This window comes from Sminthopsis crassicaudata, chromosome 1, assembly GCF_048593235.1.
Source record: "Sminthopsis crassicaudata isolate SCR6 chromosome 1, ASM4859323v1, whole genome shotgun sequence".
NCBI classification, from domain to species: domain Eukaryota; kingdom Metazoa; phylum Chordata; class Mammalia; order Dasyuromorphia; family Dasyuridae; genus Sminthopsis; species Sminthopsis crassicaudata.
This window is the reverse complement of record NC_133617.1, coordinates 662131244-662151932: the sequence shown is the minus strand read 5'-3', so window position 1 is coordinate 662151932 and position 20689 is coordinate 662131244. Positions and strand designations below refer to the sequence as shown.

Genomic DNA, 20689 nt, shown 5'->3' with positions numbered 1-20689 from the left:
TCCTTGAATATTTTTGAATATTTTTCATTCGTCATGATGTTTAAGGCTCTTGTTTACATTTGTCTTTTAAATAGATAAAAATGCCATATATGTGTATATAGAGAGTCTGTTTCTCTGTCTCTATGTCTGAGTCTATCTCTGGTACTGTGTGTCTTCCTGTATGTGTCTCTGTATCTGCTTTTGTTCTTATGTGTGTTTGTATGAAAGAGAGTGAAAAATGACCTTATGATTTCTCTTTTCTAAAATAGTTGTTACCTGTTCTGTGTGTGTATATACATACATACACATATATACATATACTTGAAAATATTTTGCCATTTTCAGATTGCAAATGCTAGTGATCTCTTAAGTAGCAAGAACAGGACTGAAAGAGTCTAGAAGAATTCAGAGTACCACCTTCCTCATATATTTACACACACACACACACACACACACACACACACACACACTCACACACACGTAATATATAATTATAAAAGGATTCAGGGGAAATTTAAAGGGGTAGAATGTCACAAATAGGGGTGAGAAGGAGAAGAAAGAAGGAAGTGGCATTCTCCCTTCTCTCTGTATTTTTGCCTTGGTTTGTGAGCCATATATGGTTGAGTGTCCATAACTCTTTATATTCATTGATTAAACCCACCATTATTTCTCCTTCACCTTTTGATGTTGCTTTCCTGAATCAGTGCCTCTGTGTGTGTGTGTGTGTGTGTGTGTGTGTGTGTGTGTGTGTGCTTGTATAGTGTCAGGCCTAATAGACAGATAGCCTAGAATTGCATGGGTACTTCCTCATCTCAGGATCTCTGTATAGAATCAGGTCCCAGTTTTTCATGTATTCAGTCCTGCAGGTCTGAAGCAACAAAGAAGAAAAATGATGCCAGGGTAATCAAATCTGTAACAAGATGCATTGGCCAGTGCTTGACTCAGACTCATTGAACTGTTTGTCTCCATTTCAGCTTGACTCCAGAAAATCTTCTAAAAATAGAAGAGACAAAGAGAAGCAAACTTGCAAAAGCTGCAGTGAAACCTTTAATTCAATTACAAAAAGACGGCACCACTGCAAACAGTGTGGGGCTGTAAGTACTTCAGTCTATAAGCTTTGTCTGGTGATCTCTCTCCAGCTTTATCCAGGCCTGTATCTATGGTTTAATTTTTAGCTATAATAATCTCTGAATCTGTGTCTTTGGTACCATCTAAATAGCTCTATATCTAGGCTTTTATCTCTTCATAAAAAAAGTTAGTGTATATACTTCATCTTTGAAAATTGCTGTAATTGAAAAGTTATAAACATAATATTAATATCTAACACATATAGTTCTTGAAGATTTGGAAGATGCTTTACATATGTTTAACTTATATTATCCTCACAAAAACTCTGTGAGATCGTTACTGCTGTATTAGTGCTGTTATCGTCACCATTTTACAGTTGAGGCAGACAGTGATTAAGTGACTTGCCAAGGGTCACATAGTTAGGACATGTCTAAGGCCCTGTTTAAACTTTATGTACTCTGTCTTATTGAGGTTCATGATCATCCTCCAAGAGAGCAAGTAGATGTTTCATTATCCCCATTGTACAGATGGAATCTGAGAAACTCACTCAAATTCACATAGCTAATGTGTATGTTTGAAGCAGGATTTGGGATTTGGATTCAGTTCAAACTCTAACAGTCTGTCTATCTACTATATTATCCTGCCACTTGTATATAAAGTGCTTTCTAAACTCTAATGTGGGGCGTGTGTGTATACACAAATGTATGTATGCACACATTACATGTATGTATAATACATATTTGTGTATATAAATGTGCATATAATTATGTTATAGCATGAATATATTGAAAAGCAAGTTGATATAGTGAAGAGAACTATTCACCAAGTTAGGAAGACCTGAGTTCAGAGTTTATCTCTAGCATGTACTAATTGTGTGACTAAGTGTGCAAGTCACTTAATGTCTCAGTGCCCCATGAAACTTCCTAAGGACCTGTATGAGTTGACAAAGATATGACTACCAGGTTTTCTCCTTTTAAGCTTTACTCTGTCTTTACTGTCAGGATTCTGAGTATAAAAGTCAAAGACTGAAGGAGAGGTTCATAAGTAGGAATCAGGCTCAAGACTTATTTTTATGAATGATATTTGCTTTCCTTATTTTTTCTCTGGTTTACTTTTCTTTGTTTTTTTTTTTTTTTTTTAATACTCATTAGAATGAGAGAGAATTAACACTGAGATTTTTAAAGGGCTGAAATTGGGATTCAGGGAAAGTGAACAGTTGTGTGGAATATGAGACAAAGCAAAGTTTGTTCTGGGGCCAGTTAGGCATAGTAGGCTAAGTGAGCGTGACCTCACTCTCTTAATCTCCAGTCAAGATGGCTCAGCCTTAGATCTACAGTTCCAGTCAAGGTAGCCTGTCTGAGAGGCAATCTAGGCATAGTATAGAAAGGGCTAAACATGGAGGTTGGGTTACGAATCCATCACCAATGCGGACCAGCTTTGTGATTGGCATTTATGGCCTCTAAGTCTGTGTCTTTACTTCTGAATGGGGGTCATGATAGTAGGATTACCTACCTCAAGGGTTATTGTTAGAATAACCCGGATCAATATATGTAAAGGACTTGACATATATTTACATATAAACCTTAAGTGCTGTGGAAAACTTAGTTGTTATTATTATTTCTTAGAGGCCCAAAGGAGACAGACAGGGGAAACATATTTTGGGAATTAGAAAGGAAATTACTCTGGACATAAATAGATTGTATCTAGAGCAAAGGCATCCTAAGGAAAGCTCTCTGATGGGCATAAGAACTTTTTCCATTGCAGCTGAATGCCCCAAGTACATAAAGGTTACCCTGGGCACAGATCCAGATCTCTGCTTTCCCTAATGCATAAGCTATCCTCCAGATATAGATTAGCTTTTATTACTTTGCAGTGGACATTTTTGAATCTTTATTTATTAGTTTCAAATCATCAAAATCTTTTTTCTCCCAAGGGCAGACTGTCACATCATTGTTTAAGGTTAAAACAAAAAATTGTCCCCACAGAATAGATGTTGTTGAGAAAATATGTTCAGAATTAAGTTATTAACAATTTAGAATTCAACAAAGGTTATCCTATTTTGAAGATTGGCAAACAAATCAAATCAGTAAATTAGCCCCAAGCACAGATAAACCTCTCTACAAATGGATTTCCTTAGGCTCCTTTTTATTTTAAAACAACATTTCTTGCTTTTACTTCATTACTACCACCAGAAAACAAATCTTTCCTAGGCAAACATCTATGGTCCCTCATCCTGGGACTGAAATGTATGACCTCAGTTTTAAGAGCAGAGTCCCATCATTGATGAGTCTGACTGCATGTTTATTTGGAGCTGCCCAGAATTAGCTGTGGTGAAGCTACTACATAGAAGTTTTTCAAAAAACTTGCTATCTTCTAAACTTTACTTCTAATACTTAGTGTATGATAGTTGCTAAACAGTGTCTCAAAAACACATTTTGAGTCTCAGTCTCTGAGGCTAAAGGGAGAAGATTGTTTTCTTCTTCACATAAATAGAAAAGTTCTCCCTTCCATTCAGAGAATGTTCCTTTAGAAGTTCACAAGTATAGATCACTAATAATAATAATTAGCATGTATAGAAATTTTAAAGTTTACAAAGCACTGTATATACACTATCTTAGTGAAGTTCATTACAATGCTCTTACTGTGTTTTACTTAACTTCCTTTGCCTTCACTGCCCTATCTCTGTGAGATTTCCCCTGTTCCATAACTTGGAACAAGTTTGTTTTCTTCTTGAGACTACCAAGGCTGTATCCCCCTTTCGTACCTGGTATATCCTACCTGACTGAGGATATACCAACTTCTTCCATTCAACTCTGTTAGCGTGGAATTAATGTCACCCCAGAGTGTTGTTTCACATAACTATTTTCAGAGGCACTTTTAATGACATTAGGTAAGATGTGCCTATATACTTCCTGAGGAGGACTTTTCATGCTTAAAAAGAAAAGATTCTTGAAAGGAGCATTTTACTTATACCTTGGGTGTTCAGGTACAAAGTGGTCTGATTCTAAGAGATGGCAGCCAAGTCATTAAAACCTCAGTGCCAATCTAGCGTTGACCTTTCCTGTCCTTCCAAAGGCATGGAAATAGTAAGTAGAGACCTTGGAAGGGCAGGCCTTGTGGGAATGGGGAAGAAACGATAGATGAGGATCCTGCTGTGTGGGGTGTGGTGGGCAAACACTTGTTCGAGACAGGAACAGAATAGTTTCACATCTTGTTCAAAATAGTCTACCTAGGATCATAGAATGGGAAGGACCTTAAAAATCATCCAGTCCAACTCCTTCATTTCCTCCTACATGGGGAAGCTGAGGTCTAGAGAGAAGAGCTTTGTTCAAGACCACAAGACAACAAGCAGTAGTTTAAAATCCTCATATTCTGATTTCATATCCAGTGGTAGGGACCGCACCTTAAAAGCGGGAAGAGCTCTGTCATGAATCTCAGTGCTATTCTGTCCTCCTAGCATGCTAAGAATATTCTGGAGGAGCATGCTCTACTTGCTTTCCTTTCTTCTCTGGGTAGTCAGAATCTTCTCTCCAACCAGGCCACACAACCTGTATCTAATGACCCAGGGAAATCCCATGTCCTGCTAGTTCTCAATTAAGACCACACTGAGGAGCACACAGCTTTTGCTTCTATTTTTTCTTTGGGGCAAAGTTGTTCATTTCACATGAATCAGTCATATCCCCAAATACTGTCAGCTGTAAAACACCATATAAATGTAAACTGTCCCCCCATGTCCCACAGTAGTTCTGTTCCTACTTAGAGACTGACCATGATTTGAGGGAGAAGTAGAAGCTAAGAGACCCTCCCTTATTGAAACCTGATGTGGTGCTATTATGTATCCTGTCACTCCAGGTAGATGTAAACCCATATCTACATTTGCCATGCTCTTTATTGTAATTGGAGTCAAAGAATCTGGGTTCAAATGCTGGCTCTGCCATTGTATACCTTTTTAATTTTGGGAAGTTACAGCCCTTTTGGGGCCTTATCTTCTGCATCTATTAAATGAGAAGGCTGGACACTATCAGTAATATCACACTCAAATAGAAACAGATCCTTGCTGAACATGATGACTTAGAAAATCTCAAGTCAAGCTGTTTTCACATGTTAACTATAATCATCCATGTTAATTGCATTTTTTATTGATTTTGATAAACATTTCCCAATTACGTTGACATTTCCATTCTAGATGACTTCTGAGATTCCTTCCAACTCTAATTTGATGTTTCCCCAGGATTCCTTAGCTTATAATATCCTCCGGTTCTGATTTGTGCAAAGGCCTAGAAGCCTGGCTTTCTTCCCCTACTCTTCCTGAGTATTATCCATCTTCTCATCTCCTCACAACCTTCGCCCCAATTCTAAGAATAACCAATGATTCAAGAAGGTCAGAGGGACTCCAGTGGAAGTCATGATCTAGAAAGTCCTGTCTTCTTGCCGTAGCCCTAACCAAGGAGTATCAAGAATGGATACTTTTCTCCTTTAAGACATTGCTTTTTAAAAGAAGTGTTGGTTTGGGGAAAGCACATAACCTATTAGAAAAGGCACAAGAGTCAGAAACATACAAGTCTTTCCTCTATTTCCCCATTGAGCATTTTGATTGTCATGGAGAAGATTAAATTATATTTGGTATACTCTTTTTCCTAAGGAAAGAAAGTAGATAAATTGATAGAACAGTATCTACCAAATCAATCCGGTTTCACATTTTAATCGAAATATAAGCCTTCAAAAAGATATCTTTATTTCTCTGACACACTGACTGCAGTTCATATTGTATAACAAATATGTACTAACATAGGAAAAACATTAATTGCCCTAGGAGGGCAGTATATTTCCTTTCTATGCTTTTTCAAATTATCTTCTTCCTTATCTCTTTATATTCAGCATTTCTTTTTTTTTTTTTTTATTCATTTTTCCAAATTATCCCCCCCTCCCTCCACTCCCTCCCCCTGATGGCAGGTAATCCCATACATTTTACATGTGTTACAATATAACCTAGATACAATATGTGTGTGTAAATACCATTTTCTTGTTGCACATTAATTATTAGCTTCCGAAGGTATAAGTAACCTGGGTAGATAGACAGTAGTGCTAACAATTTACATTCACTTCCCAGTGTTCCTTCTCTGGGTGTAGCTACCTCTGTCCATCATTGATCAACTGGAAGTGAGTTGAATCTTCTTTATGTTGAAGATTTCCACTTCCATCAGAATACATCCTCATACAGTATTGTTGTTGAAGTGTACAGTGATCTTCTGGTTCTATTTATTTCACTCAGCATCAGCTGATGTAAGTCTCTCCAAGCCTCTCTGTATTCCTCCTGCTGGTCATTTCTTACAGAACAATAATGTTCCATAACCTTCATATACCACAATTTACCCAACCATTCTCCAACTGATGGACATCCATTCATCTTCCAGTTTCTAGCTACAACAAAAAGAGCTGCCACAAACATTTTGGCACATATATGTCTCTTTCCGCTCTTTAGTATTTCTTTGGGATATAATCCCAATAACAGCAATGCTGGGTCAAAGGGTATGCACAGTTTGATAACTTTTTGGATATTCAGCATTTCTAATGAAACAGTTTCCTTTTCAGTGATGAGTAAAGAAATAATGTTATCACTTTAATACAGGTGATTTGTGGGAAGTGCTCAGAATTTAAAGCAGATAATAGTCGTCAGAGTCGTGTTTGCAAAGAGTGTTTCCTTATGCAGACTACAGTTCCGAATAGTCCTGTCTCTGAGGCTGGCAGTGAACAAAGGAAGAAGCTGGAGGTGAGTGTCAGGAATATTTTCTTCATAGCTGGTGGTTGGTTTGAGAATATTTACTATTCTACTTGAACTTTAGGAGTATTAAGTACATTTTACTGTTTTGGGTGTTCTTTTCCCTTCTCTCTCAATAGGCTTGGGGGAATCTCATCAACTACTATGGGTTCAATTATTATCTCTATGCAGATGATCACCAAATCTATCCTCCAGACCTAATCAGTCTCCTGAATTCCATGAAACATTATCATCTACCTGCTGGAAATCTCCAAATGGCTATCCTATAGGCATGTCAAACTATAAAGAGCAAACTGTATAGATTCCCAGACAGAGCTTATTATATTTTCCCCAAAACCTATTCTTTCTTCTTCTATTGAAGGCACCAGCAGCCTTGTAGTCATTTCATTTTATAACCTTGAAGTCATGCTTGATTCTTTCCTCTCCCTCAGACCCCAGGGCCAGTCAGTTGCTAAGTCTTAACCATGCTTCATCCATAGCATCTCTCATATCCATTTCTTTCTCTCAACTCATACTGTCTATTACTTAGTTCAGGCTCTCATCACTTCTAACCGAAATTGTTGCAATAGTTTTCAACTTGGTTTCCCAGCTTCCAATCCCTTTCTTCTTCAATATAACCTCCACACAACCGACCAAAATGCTCATTTCTAAAACAGGTCTAACCACATTATTCTTATTCAGAAACCTTCAATGTTTCCTCCTTGCTTCTGGGATAAAAATGCAAATTCCTCAACCTAGCATTTAAAGCCTTCCCTGATCTGGCTCTCACCTATATTTCTAGTCTTATTTCATATCACTTTTCTTCTCATACTCTCTCTTGTAGTCATAGTGGCCTATTGGCTGGTCCATTTCTACCTCTGTGCCTTAGCACAAGAGGTCCTTCTTATCTAGAATATGCTCACTCTTCCCCTTCTTCCTTGAAGACTTCCTGCTTTTACCTCCCACTTCAGTTCTTCTTCAGTTATTAGTGCTTGCTTCCTCCTGAAATGACATTTATTATTTTGTATTCACTTTTCTGAATCTACCCTATAGCTCTCCAAGAAAATTTAATCTCGAGGGCAGGGACTATTCTATTTTTATTTATTTTTGGTATCTTTAGGTCCTACTGTGCTTCCTTTACATATAGTAAGCATATAATAGATATTTATTGAATTTAATTTTTTTAAAGGAAATTCTAAGCCTGGAGACTTTATCCTATAAGTTCAGCTGTTAACTCTTCTTTGAATTGTTATGGTAGCTGTTCTTTAATCATTAGACTCTAGGAGTCGCTGTTTCATTTTCCTTGCTTCTTTCTGTCCTTTCCATTACCTGCAGCAAGATTCAGTCAGAGAATGAGGATTTGAGTCCTGATTCTTTGTGAGATCGGCTTAGCTTTTTGGAATCCAGGAGGAAATTGGATTAAATGACCTCAAGGGTCCCTTTCCCCATCTAAATCCTATCATTTAATTCCATCCAGAATTCTAGCTGGTTCCTTGGGTGAGCTGGTAGCATTTCCTGTGCTGGCCAGACAGAATCTCACTAATGCTATCAGCCCTTGCTACATAGATGACCATAGTTTGGGCCCAAACAGCTAAAAAACGGGTTTAGGCTTCACTAAAATAAATTATTGAAAAGCCAAACATGTGCTTTCCTAGTTGTTTTTATCCTTTGTCCTCAAAAAGGCCCATGACATCAGGGAGGTGATGCCATGACATGCAAGTGAGGTAAGTAAAGGAGGACTGTGCAAGATCACCTGCCTCACTTTTCCCCTCCTAAGCTGTCTGGGTCCAGTGACCAGACTGGAGATGGCCGTGGATGCAGGGGGAGCCTTTATAAGCTAAGGTCTTCCACAGATCTCAGTTTGACTGAGGCTGCACCTGTTCAGTGATTAAGGTTAGGTAGCGATTGAGGCAAAGAATCTCCTCTTTTCACCAAGTCCAAAAAATCTAAACAACTAAATGAATGAATCTGAGAAGGGAAGACTCTCTGGGTTTCTGGCTGAAGAAGAAATGACTGCTATTTATATTCAATCTGAGTCAATTAGGACCTAAACAAAATAATTCTTCCAAGATTATTAGATATCTGACTTTTTAAGATATTCCAAAAATATGTAAAAACCACATTGCTAAATGTATTTCACAAACTGAGACCTTGTTTCTATATTAGTAAAAAAAAAATATATATATATATATATATATATATATATTTTTAGCAATTTGTCAGTATCTCTTTTAAATCATCTTCACTTTCTATCTCTTTGCTTGAGTTATTGTGATGATACTGCTCTTTACAGAGCATTGTAAAATAGTGTAAAACATTCTGGAATGAGAACAACATCATCATTATCAGATGGAATTGAATTTAGAAAGATTTTTCTGGAAAGATCAATGTGCTTCTAGTATAGTCCTCAAATTGTCTGTGAAAGGGAAGCTGACATAAGTCATCATGTCCTAGACATATTAGTTATCAAACCTGCAGGGGAACTTATTCCCTTAGAATAACTTCATTGTGATTCAAAAAACTTATCTTCTCAAATCTCTTTTTATACATCTATCTCTACTTGGAGAGATATTTCTCTTGGAGCTGACCTGTAAGTCAGTCATTCCATTGAATTAAATAAACCATGAGTAAAGTAACCTGCTTAAAGCTAGGGATACAAAGATCAGAAACAATAGAATGCTAAAGGGTGTGAATTCATTTTAGGAAAGACAGCAGGGAGAGAAGGGCCTCCAGAATTGCTATAAGGCCTTAGATTATGACATAAGTAGGTCAACTGAAGGAACTGGGATGCTTTGCTTGGATAAAAAGAATTGGGGAGAACAAGTGCTTGAAGGGCTATTGTGTGAGAGATTCAGCTTATTCAATTTGGCCCCAAAGGGCAAAAGTAGGAGCCACACACATCTAGAAATAATAGATGAGCAGATTTTGGTCTTAATCAGGAAAAATTTACCAGCATTTTGAAACTTTCCAAAGAATGGGCCGCTTAGGAGGTAGTGAGTTCTCCTTCAATGGAGCCCCAAAGTCTGCACAAATGTGCTGTAACAAAACTTTCTATATAATTACAAGTGGAGCGCTTAGATTCTATGATTCTGTAACATATATACCAAGATTCTCCCCAGAGGGCAATGTTAGAGCTGGGCTATAGACCACAGTCATAGATTCTGAGCTGCAGGCATCCTGGGGCTACCTTTCTTACCAATATACAGTGAGAAATACTTCACTGGACTCTAGGGATAAGTGAGTGTTTAGGTATATCAGCATAGTGTTAGAACCAAATCCCAATTCACTAGGGGCTGAATGAGTTTTCTAAATTGCTTAGAATTGGGATTTTAGTTAACATATTGCATTAAAGGGGTAAATGGACAGCAAATAGTTTCATCCAAGAATGCTATGCTATGAGTTAAATACATTTTTCTCATTAATTTTTTTCATTTTTCCTGACCTCATTTTTGCCAAGTGAAAAAGCTTGCTGTATCATCTCAGTTACCAGGGGATTTTAACCCTCTTACCTGCTGAAAACAGTAGTGTGAAAACTTGTTTTTTGGTATTTGGGAACACAAATACTTATCATTTAATAATAAAAATCCCTCTTGAATAAATACTGATTACTTCAGTATTCATACCTCAGTATCACCCCTCCTCATCCCACCTCCCAGCCTTAACTCCATAATTCATGTTGGGAACAGATTTAAGATGAATGTTTAATGGCATTTCAGTTATCTGCATAGGAAAAAAACATTCTCAAGGGGGATGACAAAGCAACCCAAGTTCTCTTGCAGGATCACAGACTTAAATTCTGTATTCTTCCAAAGGTAAACTGAATGCCTGGCTTTTTTTTTTTAAAGAACCTTTTGAAGGAGATTTCAAATGAATGCTACCCTGTAGGAAGGCTTAGACTCGGGACATCACCAGAAACCACAACAAACATCATCCTCTGCCCCTAAAGAAGTTCTTAATCGACCCAGCTGGGATGACCAGCAGTTGGACTTGATAAAAGAAGTGACAATCTCTCGTTTTAAATTCACAGTATAAACACATTGTATGTGAGAGAGGAGGGTTTCCAATTAGCACTGTTTTCTAGCAATACAAAAGCACAGGAACAATGGAAGTGCCCATTATGGTTCATTCTTATCTATCTATTTCAGAATAAATTTTCCCCCAAAGGAGTATTTTTTATAGACAATCCTTTGTTACCCTGGTTTGAATTTGTTGAAGGATGGGGTTGATGGAGGTCCTTATATGGATCTAGGAGTTTATCTTCTTGGGGAACTCCCCATATGGGAACTTTTTCTACCAGGACAAACCAGTTATGTCACTTTAGCAACTTCAGCCCTTGCTGGAAGGCACAGAAAGTTCCAGTGACCAGCCAGGGCATACAACACAGGTGTTCCAAGCACCAAGGTCAGGCTATCTCTGTATTGTCCTCCAGGGAATAGAACTGTGTTTTTAGGTGAAGATGCATGTAGGAATCTCCAGAGCTGTCGCCCTCTCCCTGCCTCTGGGCTAAGCACATTGTATTTACTGCTGGCCAAGTCTGATCATTGTCCACTTCTTCCTTAGATTAATATTATCTGCCTGTTCTAGCCCTACTCCAGTTCTGAAATCCTATCCAGAGTAAGACTTTATTCCTTTTTCCCACGGCAAGTCTTCCAATCTGTCTTCTGTCCTCCTTCAACTCCTAGTGTCCCTACTATGAGACCATTATACCATTGACCTAGAGTCAAAGGGAACTTGATTAGCCAATCTCATTGTATACACAAGGGAAAAGAAGATGCAGAGGTGGGATCTAAACCCAGTTCCTACATTATAGAATTTGTTTCCTGGGGAAATCAAACAGGAAGATGACAAAGGCAAGGATTCCACATGGAGAGAAAACTTGAGGGACAACTCCTTGAAAAATTGTCTTATTCTGCTTGTTCTGTTTGGCTCTGGATAATTTAGATGGAGGGCTCATAAAGCTGGTCTAAAAGGACACATATTTTGGGCAGCTGATGTAAATGGGTAAGGAGCCAGGCTTAAAATTGAACAGAAGGAAAAAAGCAGACAGAATCGACTGCTTTTGGGAAATTGTGCAGTGCTTTTAATGACCCCAGACTTCTCTGTGAAACATTTTTTTTTCCTGATGACTATACATAGCTACAAATTGTGTAATGCTATAGTACCCCAAAATCGAAAATTACAGGTCAACCAAAAGGCATTTGGAAGAGGTATGGTGGATATGAATTGGCTGTGGCAAATGGTCTGGGGTGAGCTGACCCAAATTGCAGCTAAAATTTATCATCAAAGAGATGTTTGCCCAGAAAAGGAAGTGGGCTCCTTGTTAAAACTGTGTCCAGTGTTACTGTGTGAGTTGTTTCTAACCTTTTCTCTTCTCAGGCTCTTGGTTTGGCCTTAGATGAGGTCCTTTCAGCTGTAAATCTTATGATGCTATGAGTCACCATTCCTGTGACACACTCCTGTCCAGCACAAAGACTTCCTTGCTCAGCTTCCTTCCATTCCCCAACAAGTTCTATAACCCTTCAATTAGAGCACAAGCTCCTTAAGGGCAAGGGGTTGTCTCATTTTTTACCTTTGTACTCCTAGTGTCCTGCATAATGTTTGCACTTAATAAATGCCTTTCCATTATATTCCACTTCCACCTCAACATACCTCCTACTGAAATCCTCTTCAAGGTTCAGTTCAGTTGCCTTCTCCTCTGGGAAGTTTTCCCAGGTGCTTATCCAGTTCAAAGAGGATTCTTCCTTCCTTGTTTTTCTCTTGCTTTTCTGTTTGAACTTTCTATGCATTTATCACAATCTATCCTATGTATTTTAGTCATATGCCTCTTCCCTCTCCTAGATCAAAGACATCTTGAAGTCAGTAAATATGTTGCTTTTAATTCCTATGTGGTCTCTTCCTTACCCTACACATAGGAGGCCCTTAATAAATGTTTATTGATTGACTCTCCTTAACCTAAGAACTTCCTAAAAACTTACATGAACTGATGCGATATGAAGTGAAGAGAATTGGAAAACATCTTATACAGTAACAGCAATATTGTATGCTAATCAATTATTGTTAACTTAGCTATTCTAGCACTACAATGAGCCAAGATAATTCTGAAGGATATATGTTGGTAAATGCTATTTATTTCCAGAAAAAGAATTGATGGTGCTTGAATGCAGATCAAAGGCTTCTTTTTTCTTTACTTTATTTTTCTTGGTTTTGTTTTTTTATTTGTGTTTTCCTTCACTACATGACTAACATAGAAATATGTTTTGCATAACTACACAATTTGATATCACTTTAACTATATCAAATTGCTTGCCTTCTCAGTAGGAGGAGAGGGAAGGTAGAGGAGGGAGAAAGAATTTTGAATTCAAAAAATTTTAAAAACAAATGTTTAAAAATGTGATTCCACATAATTGGAGGAAAATATCAAATTTCTAAAAAGAATGAAGCATGACCTTTCTTGCATATTATAGACACTTAGTACATGTTTGTTGGATTAAAAAATGGGAATATTTTGAGTTGTTTTCCTCAAAAGTTTATAGATACTGGCTATTTCCTTATCATTTATATACTCATAGGACTTATCACATCTGTTTAATTTTAACTGTCTCAATTTGAAAGTTACCAGCATATAATAATATTAGGTCTAACAAACTTTCTAGACTCTTACTATTTCCAGAACATAAATAAATTTGGAAGGTCTCTTTTCTACTAAGTTCCAATGTTCCTATCCCTTGCCCCATCCCAGCCTCATGCAGTTTATACAGCAGGGTGACTGTATTTCTGTAGTCAATTCTGTGATATATTTGGGCAGTGTCTATCTACAGAATTGTTCTTAAAGGCACCACATGGAGATAGGTACCCATCTGGAAATAAGAGCATTTAATGAGCCTATATTTGTCTTCCCCCCCCCCCCAGAAGCAAAATATTACTGCACCTGAAAACAGCCTTTTCTGTAGTCACCTCCAGCTAATGGATAAAGGCAAGGTTTGCTGCAAGCTGTGGGCAACCATTCCAAAAACAGAACCCTTGGTGCTGTACCTACAAGGAGGCCAGGTAAGGATGGAATAGGGGTTGCTTAGAACAATGGGTCCAAGGATTTGCCTTCCTTTTCCATGGTAGAGACATGACCTGAGTCATGCTGAATTTGACTCAAAGCCTCTGAGAGTTCACACTTTTTCCCTGAGTGCCTTGGCTTGGGAGATTGTCAGCTGAATGTAAACAATGTTTGAAGAAAAGGAAGCAGAAAAAGATGGCTGAACTGAGTTACAATAAGTTCAAATTGTGTTCAAGTTGTCTCTGTTCTTTTTTGGCCATTGTGTAGAAGGAGGAGCCCCAAGCTTAGAATCAAATATAACTTACTGGCCATATTACCTTGCACAAGTTATTTCCCCTCTCTGAAACTTTTCTCACTTATAAAATGGGGATAACACCATGTACCCTGCCTACATCCTGGGCCTGCTATCAAGCCCAAGTGAAATAATGTCTGTAATAAAACATTTTATAACTTAAAAATACAAAATGAATGTAAACTATTATGATTTCAGCTCACATTTCATCACATTGAATATTTAATTAAACAATTAAACACCTGCTGTACTCCTAAGTTAAGATAAAACCCCACCATGTCCTCTGTGGCAGATTGTAAACAAGGATGATGTTATATCCTGAGTGCCTCTAGCCTCAGAGAATGCAAAAAGAAAAAGAAGGAAAAAAAAAAAAAGACAAGTGCACTGGGGTTTGGGCTGGAAGGTTTCTGATGAGACAAATATCTGGTTCTTTGTCATTGGACTAAAGAGACAAATGTTGCAAAGTGTTCCAGCTTGAGGAAGGGCTTAGTCAGAAGCAGAAGAGATGTGAGGGGATATATGTACACAGTTGTAACTTGAACACAATTCAAATACATAATACTTGGGGCCAAAGGAGGGAGAAGAAGAATAAGTAGAAATCAAACACATGAACCTTTTCTAGACTTGCATTCTTATTTATGTCTAGGACGGACGGTCCCCCCGGACAATCCCCCTTCCTGGCTATGAAGTGACTTTGCCTGGACCCAGCGAGAAGCTAGAAGCGAAGTATACACTGAAGCTCTCACAGTCCCACCAGACTCTCTATCTCAGCTTTGAGGATGAGGAACTGCAGAGGAGGTGGATGGAAGTTCTCACCAGAGCTGCCAGAGGAGAAACGGACGATCCCAGTACTAGTGTTGGGAATGCCCAAGGGCCCTGAAAAGTCAGAACCCATCCTAGGGACAGTCACCAAAGGCGTTTGGTCCTGGCATTTGGACAGGGGTAGTTGGGCAGATCTGCAGAGGAATCTCTCCAGTGGATCCTTTCTCCTTATAAAAAGCGACCACTCCAGAGGGGCAAAACAGCTAATGACCCTCCCGAGTCAGACCCAGACTTCCAGGCCAGTGAGCATGCCCATGAGTGTGTGTGTTTTCATACATGTGCTTTGGAAAAAGAGTGCATGTGGGTGCCCATCCTTGAGCACAGCCGGCCGAGCTGGGCAATAGACAAGGTAGTAATAGAAGAGATCCGCGCACTGGTACCAGCCTGGGTTTGTTTTACATTTGTATCTCTCTGTTCCTCCCCAACTCTTCCAAACCTTTTGGTGTTTCTAGATATTTATCTCCTCTCACCCACCTGGCACATAGACTCCCATTGCCTCAGGACTGGAGACTCACACCCTTGGGGAAGGAAGCAGGGTAGTGATCCCATACACATCCCATCCTGAGCCTGTCAGACACCGCCCTGTGGGGGTCTGTAGAGTGGGCGTGCACTTAGCTAGCAGGACTACGTGGTATATTGTTTTGTAAACAGATAGTCTTAGTTAAGGTGGTGTTTGGTGATGCTGACCTTGGATAGAGGGCAACAAGGAAATGATTCATTTATTGTATGGTTTGCCCTGGATTGACTCAAGCCCTTGCCCATTTGGGCTAAACCTCCGGCAGTGTTAGACCTGCTACTTTGGTGCAAGGTGAATGTATTAGTCAGTCACTAACCAATATGTAAGTGCTAAGCTACGCCAGGGTTTGGACCAGGCCACAGCTTCCCTCTGTCTTGGTCAGTCTGTTTCCTGATAAAGCAGTCTTTGTGAAGTATCCCTATCCATTAAGCTGTTTGTCCTTCCTGTGTGGAGATGACCCTCTGAAAGGGAAATTGCTGTGGAGAATGACCTCAGATCATTGCTGCAGCTTTTGGGGCCCTCACTGGGGGACCTGCTCCCCACCACCATCTGCCTCAAGTCCCCTAGCAAACACTGTAGATAAGGGGAGACCTTCTATGTAGGGCATTGCTGATCTTCTGTATTCATAGGAAGGTGACCTACTCGCCTATTTGATTAATTTTCCAGTAGTACAAGATTTATTTATAATTTGTAAATAATGTTTCATACCTACTGCCAGAAATTTAAAATATTGAGATTAATAACAGGATTCAGTGTGTAGTGACAAAATGTTTGTATGAATTTGTCATTTACCCTTCTTGTTAACTGGCATTTGTTTTGTTCCCTAAAGGGAAATTTGTTTTCATATTTGTCTATTTAAATAAATGCCCTGCAGCCAGATGTGGAGATCACTACTATTGTTTTGTAGCTCAGAATGGGGCCTTTGGGTACCTGGGTGCTGAGACGTGGGAGAGAGGATTTTAAGGAGTGGGAAGAGTATTTTCTAAAGCTTACTATCTTTCCTTCCCCCTGAATCCACCCAACCCCCTTTCATTCTTCTCTTGTCTTGCCTTTCAAAAGCCCCTTAAAACAGTTTGGGAAAAGGGTGCTTTACTCTCAGTCCCAGCCAGGAATGGCTAAATGAGTTAAGCAGCCTCTTCTCTGTAGCCAAAAACAACTTTAGATGTAAAGGAGAGGTGATGGGAAGGGCTATGATAACGGAATTCGTTTGGTGTTCTTTTTCTTCTCTACCCAAAGGTTGGTTTTCCCATCAGTGTCCATCCCTCTCATAGGATCTTTTCCCTCAAGAGATAAAGTGGGCTATTTTGGGCCACTGTAAGGTTCTTGGTTGATTTTCTGAAGGTCTTAGAGCAGCCTTCGTTTCAGTAATCACCACAAGAACAGCCAGGTGTTAAAGTCCAAATCCTATATTATCTCCTTCACAATCTAGTTTCCTAGCCTGGGGTCTGGGCCAGCTTTCTGGCGAGCCTTTCAGAGCAGCCTTGGTCTCAGTGGGGGAAGCGCAGGAGGCCAGCCCCCGGTGCTGTGAGATGAAGATGAATGAATCTGTCTCTGCGCCCCACCCTGGCTGAGTCTGTCCCAGCTTATATGTTCTATTCTAATTACATTATCATAGGTGGGAGTCTTGTGGAACTATATTAAGTACTAAGTACATGTACTGAACTAGAGAACTGTTCCGCACCAAGCTAAGCTAGATAACCATTGTCTTATCAATTCCACTGACTTAACACTTTGTAAGAATCCTTGTTTCAAGTACAGAGTTCTGGCCCATAACAGGCCACAGTGCTTCAGAGGTGCTTAGAAAAGAGCACTCGAGCACTCTCCTCACCCTTCCCCTCTCTTCTCTCTCCTCTCCTCTTTCTCTTCTTCCCTCTTTGTTCCTAGAATAGCAAATTAGCCCGTTCATGTTCCCCATCTGTGGAACTGCCACTCCTAGGAGTGCTCAGCATTGGCCTATTTCCCATAATTGAATGCAGTGATGACTTACCTCCCGTTTGGTGCTCCATTCTGGCTCTGCTCACTGAATGCAGTGTAACTTTCGTGTCACTCATGATATAAAAGGTTCACATACATTTGAGGAATTTTTTTTTTGAATGCCTACACCTGATAGCCCTTACGTGTAGGCATGTAATATATAGTACTATAGAGGAAAACTTTATTAATGGAGGAAAATACAAACCAATAGAATGGGGAACCATTAGTTCTATAGATGGACATACTTCTCCCAAAAGGGACATCCTATGCTGGAGGCCCTTCCCCATAATTCTTGGCTTCTAACTTTTCAGAGGAAAATAAGTAAGAGATCCAGTATGTGGGACTGAAGCTAGCTGAATACAGATCTGCCTCTTTCCCCTTTTCCTCCCATTTCCCTTCTCTCCTTCCCTAGCTTTATCTCCCCCTTTTCCTTCATCTTTTTTTCTGTCCTTCATTCTTCCTATTTCCTCCCTTTCCTTTCCCTGACACTTTTTTCCCCTCATTCATTTCTTTCTGCTCACTCCTCAGGGTTCTGTAGTCCAACCAGAGACTAGTTTATCAAGAAAGTCAAAAGTGATTTTGTAGAGTCCTCCAGTTATTTGGTACCATCTTCTGAAGGCCAAGCTGGAATTAAAAATAAGCAGGTTCCCTGGTTCCTTTTGAGGAAATCATCATTTTCAGCAGGCCTAATGCTCTCTTACAAGAGGCAATCCCTAAGGGTGAATCCACTGTTTGACTGACTTCTCTCAGCAAAGATCAGCTCATAAAAGGAATGAAGCAAAAGGCAAAGCAGACTCTTCCGTGGTTCCCAAGGAAGAGCCAGAATATGAGGATACAATCGGACAAGGAAGTCCTGGTGGGGTATCCCTAGGATATTCAGGGTAGGACTTCAGAGTTAGTTTAGTCTAACCCTTCACCTGTTAGTGATCTCTAACAATGGGTTATCCAGCTGCTGCTGCAATACCCTCAGTGGCAGCTTTTGGAACAGCCCTCGTTGGGAAATCAGAGAACGATTACAATTTAGAGAAAGAGAACATTACATTCAGCCAAAATAATTTTCTCTGAAACTTTTGCTCGTTTTCATTCCTAGTTCAGAATACATCTAATCCCCTTTTCCTTCTAATAACTCTTCGACATCTCCAGATCCTCCAACTGAAGATCTTGTTTTATCCCTCTGTCATCCTGGTTACTCTCCTGGAGGGGCTTCAGCTTGACAACGCCCTTCCTTCCTCCCAGGAGAAGCATGAGGGTCCTGGTGTGGAAGGAGACCTAGAACCAAGATGGATGATGCTTCAGCTTTCTGCAGGCTCTGAGTCACAACTCTTTATGATGGCACTTGTTTTCCTCCCGATAAAACGTGGATAATGTAATCGCCCTCAGTTATCTGGCATGGTGGGAAAAAATACCAGGCCTGAAATCAGGAAGATTATTCGATTATGGTGTCAGATACCAGGTAGAAGCTTAGTTTCATCCTCTGTAAAAGGGAGATCACAAAGGTTGTACTATTTGACCTCACAGCTTTGTTCTAAGGAAATGATTATAAAGTCAGATTATATAATCTGCCTCCCAAAGTGGGGTATGGGGGTAAGGCCCTTGCTGCTGCTACTTTCAGATTGTGGTTCCAGACTCTTGAAGACCAATCAAGAACTGTGGTGGGGAGGAAAGGGCAGCAGACTTGGCAACTTCCCTTTAGGTGAATTTGGGGCCTTTCTTGGTTGAGTTGAGATCCCATTTTACTGCCTTATAAAAGGTTCATTTACTTCCTGGTATATTCTATCTGTATATTTTACTTGAATTTTTCTCATCACCTTGGATAAATGGGTTTGGATAAATTGCTATCTGTAATTTGTAATGGTTTCTTGTATAACGAGTATTTGGTAGGAAAGGGACTTAACCATGTGTGTAAGCTTATCCCCATTAAGGGATAGCTTCCAGGGAAACTAGTGGATTTTGAAGAATCACACTCCTAAGTCTAGCAATATTCAGTGAGACTGACAGAAAACTTAGCTTCTTCGTGTCTCCCCCTCACCTCTAGGCAAAAATCAGTTTCCTTTGGAGACAAGTGGGCAGGATTCCAGAGATGTCTCGCTACAAATCCCCCTACTTAGACATCTCTTGTGGATTAAAACATCTTCTATGAGCAGTGCATACTTTACACTCTAAGTGCAAGTTATTATTAACAGAACATAGGGTCATCTCTACGCCACCAACTGAATTTTTCTTAACTCATAGCTTTTGTCATGGACCTGAGCTCTGGTCTGTGAGCATTTGGTTCAAACAAACTGATGTGTTGAAGGTAGCTCCTTTTGATTCGCGGATTTGGAACCGAAGCCACCCTGCAGCGACTTACTGGTTGATATTAGTTGAGCATAGATCCCTTAGGAAAGACCAGTGGCTGGCGTAGTGGCCCAAGAACCATTTCTGAAGGCTTTGTGGATGAACAGGATGGATCTTGGGTTTATCTGGAATAGACAAGTCGCGGACAGGCATGGTGGGATATGCCTTGTAACGTAATATTCATTTAAATTGAATTGAAATTTCAGTCCTTCCCTCTTCTCCAACAGTATTAGAAACATGCTTCAAAGGCTGGGACCATCTCCTCGTTACCAGGTTTGCTGTACCTCTAGAAGCGAGAACAGGGGAGGCACTTAGCTTTCCTGAGTTGCTGTTGAAGCATCCCATTTGTCTTCCAACAGTTCTTGAAGGTCTTAAAGCAACATTAAAATGCAGTCTTTGGAAGGATGACACACTAAACTTTTATTGGACACTAAAACTTCAGGATGAATTAGTTCATCACCAAAGGTGGGTGACTGGGCCAAGTCCAGCCCCAAAAGCAAGTGGCAGGGCCAGAATTTAAATGTCCACTTCAACTACTGTTTTCTATTCTACCGATCCCTCGTGGTTACCCGTGAGCCGAAGAGTCTGTGGTTATGGAACCACAAAATTCTGAATGTCCCAGAATCGCCTCTCGATGTTCTGTGAGGAAAATAGGGTTGAAAGGAAGGAGACTCGTGGACTTGTAATGGGGGGAGAGAAAACCTAGATAACATGGGGGGTGAAATTGAGATTGTAAGCCCCTGTGGCTTTGGGTTTTACTGGGGTCTCCGTACTGGCGCTGGGTTTAAAACTGAAGGCCAGTCTTGGCTGGAAGATTGCCCCCAAATCCTGGTTGGAGACCAACTCAGGGAGTCACCTGAAGGTTGCTGAGTCTGTGGAAGACCACTAGAGGGA

General features: G+C 39.8%; 1 protein-coding gene across 7 annotated transcripts in view; it reads left to right on the top strand.

Moving 5' to 3' along the window:
• Positions 1 to 16363, top strand: part of FGD3 (FYVE, RhoGEF and PH domain containing 3) — a 191575-nt gene extending 175212 nt beyond the window's left edge. For all 7 annotated transcript variants that reach the window (XM_074283056.1, XM_074283055.1, XM_074283054.1 and 4 more), the window contains 4 exons: positions 954 to 1073; positions 6677 to 6817; positions 13715 to 13852; positions 14792 to 16363. In XM_074283056.1, coding sequence (XP_074139157.1) covers positions 954 to 1073; positions 6677 to 6817; positions 13715 to 13852; positions 14792 to 15025 — 633 coding nt within the window. In that variant the 3' untranslated portion in view covers positions 15026 to 16363. The remainder of the gene's footprint in view (positions 1 to 953; positions 1074 to 6676; positions 6818 to 13714; positions 13853 to 14791) is intronic.
• The last annotated feature ends 4326 nt before the right edge of the window (positions 16364 to 20689 follow it).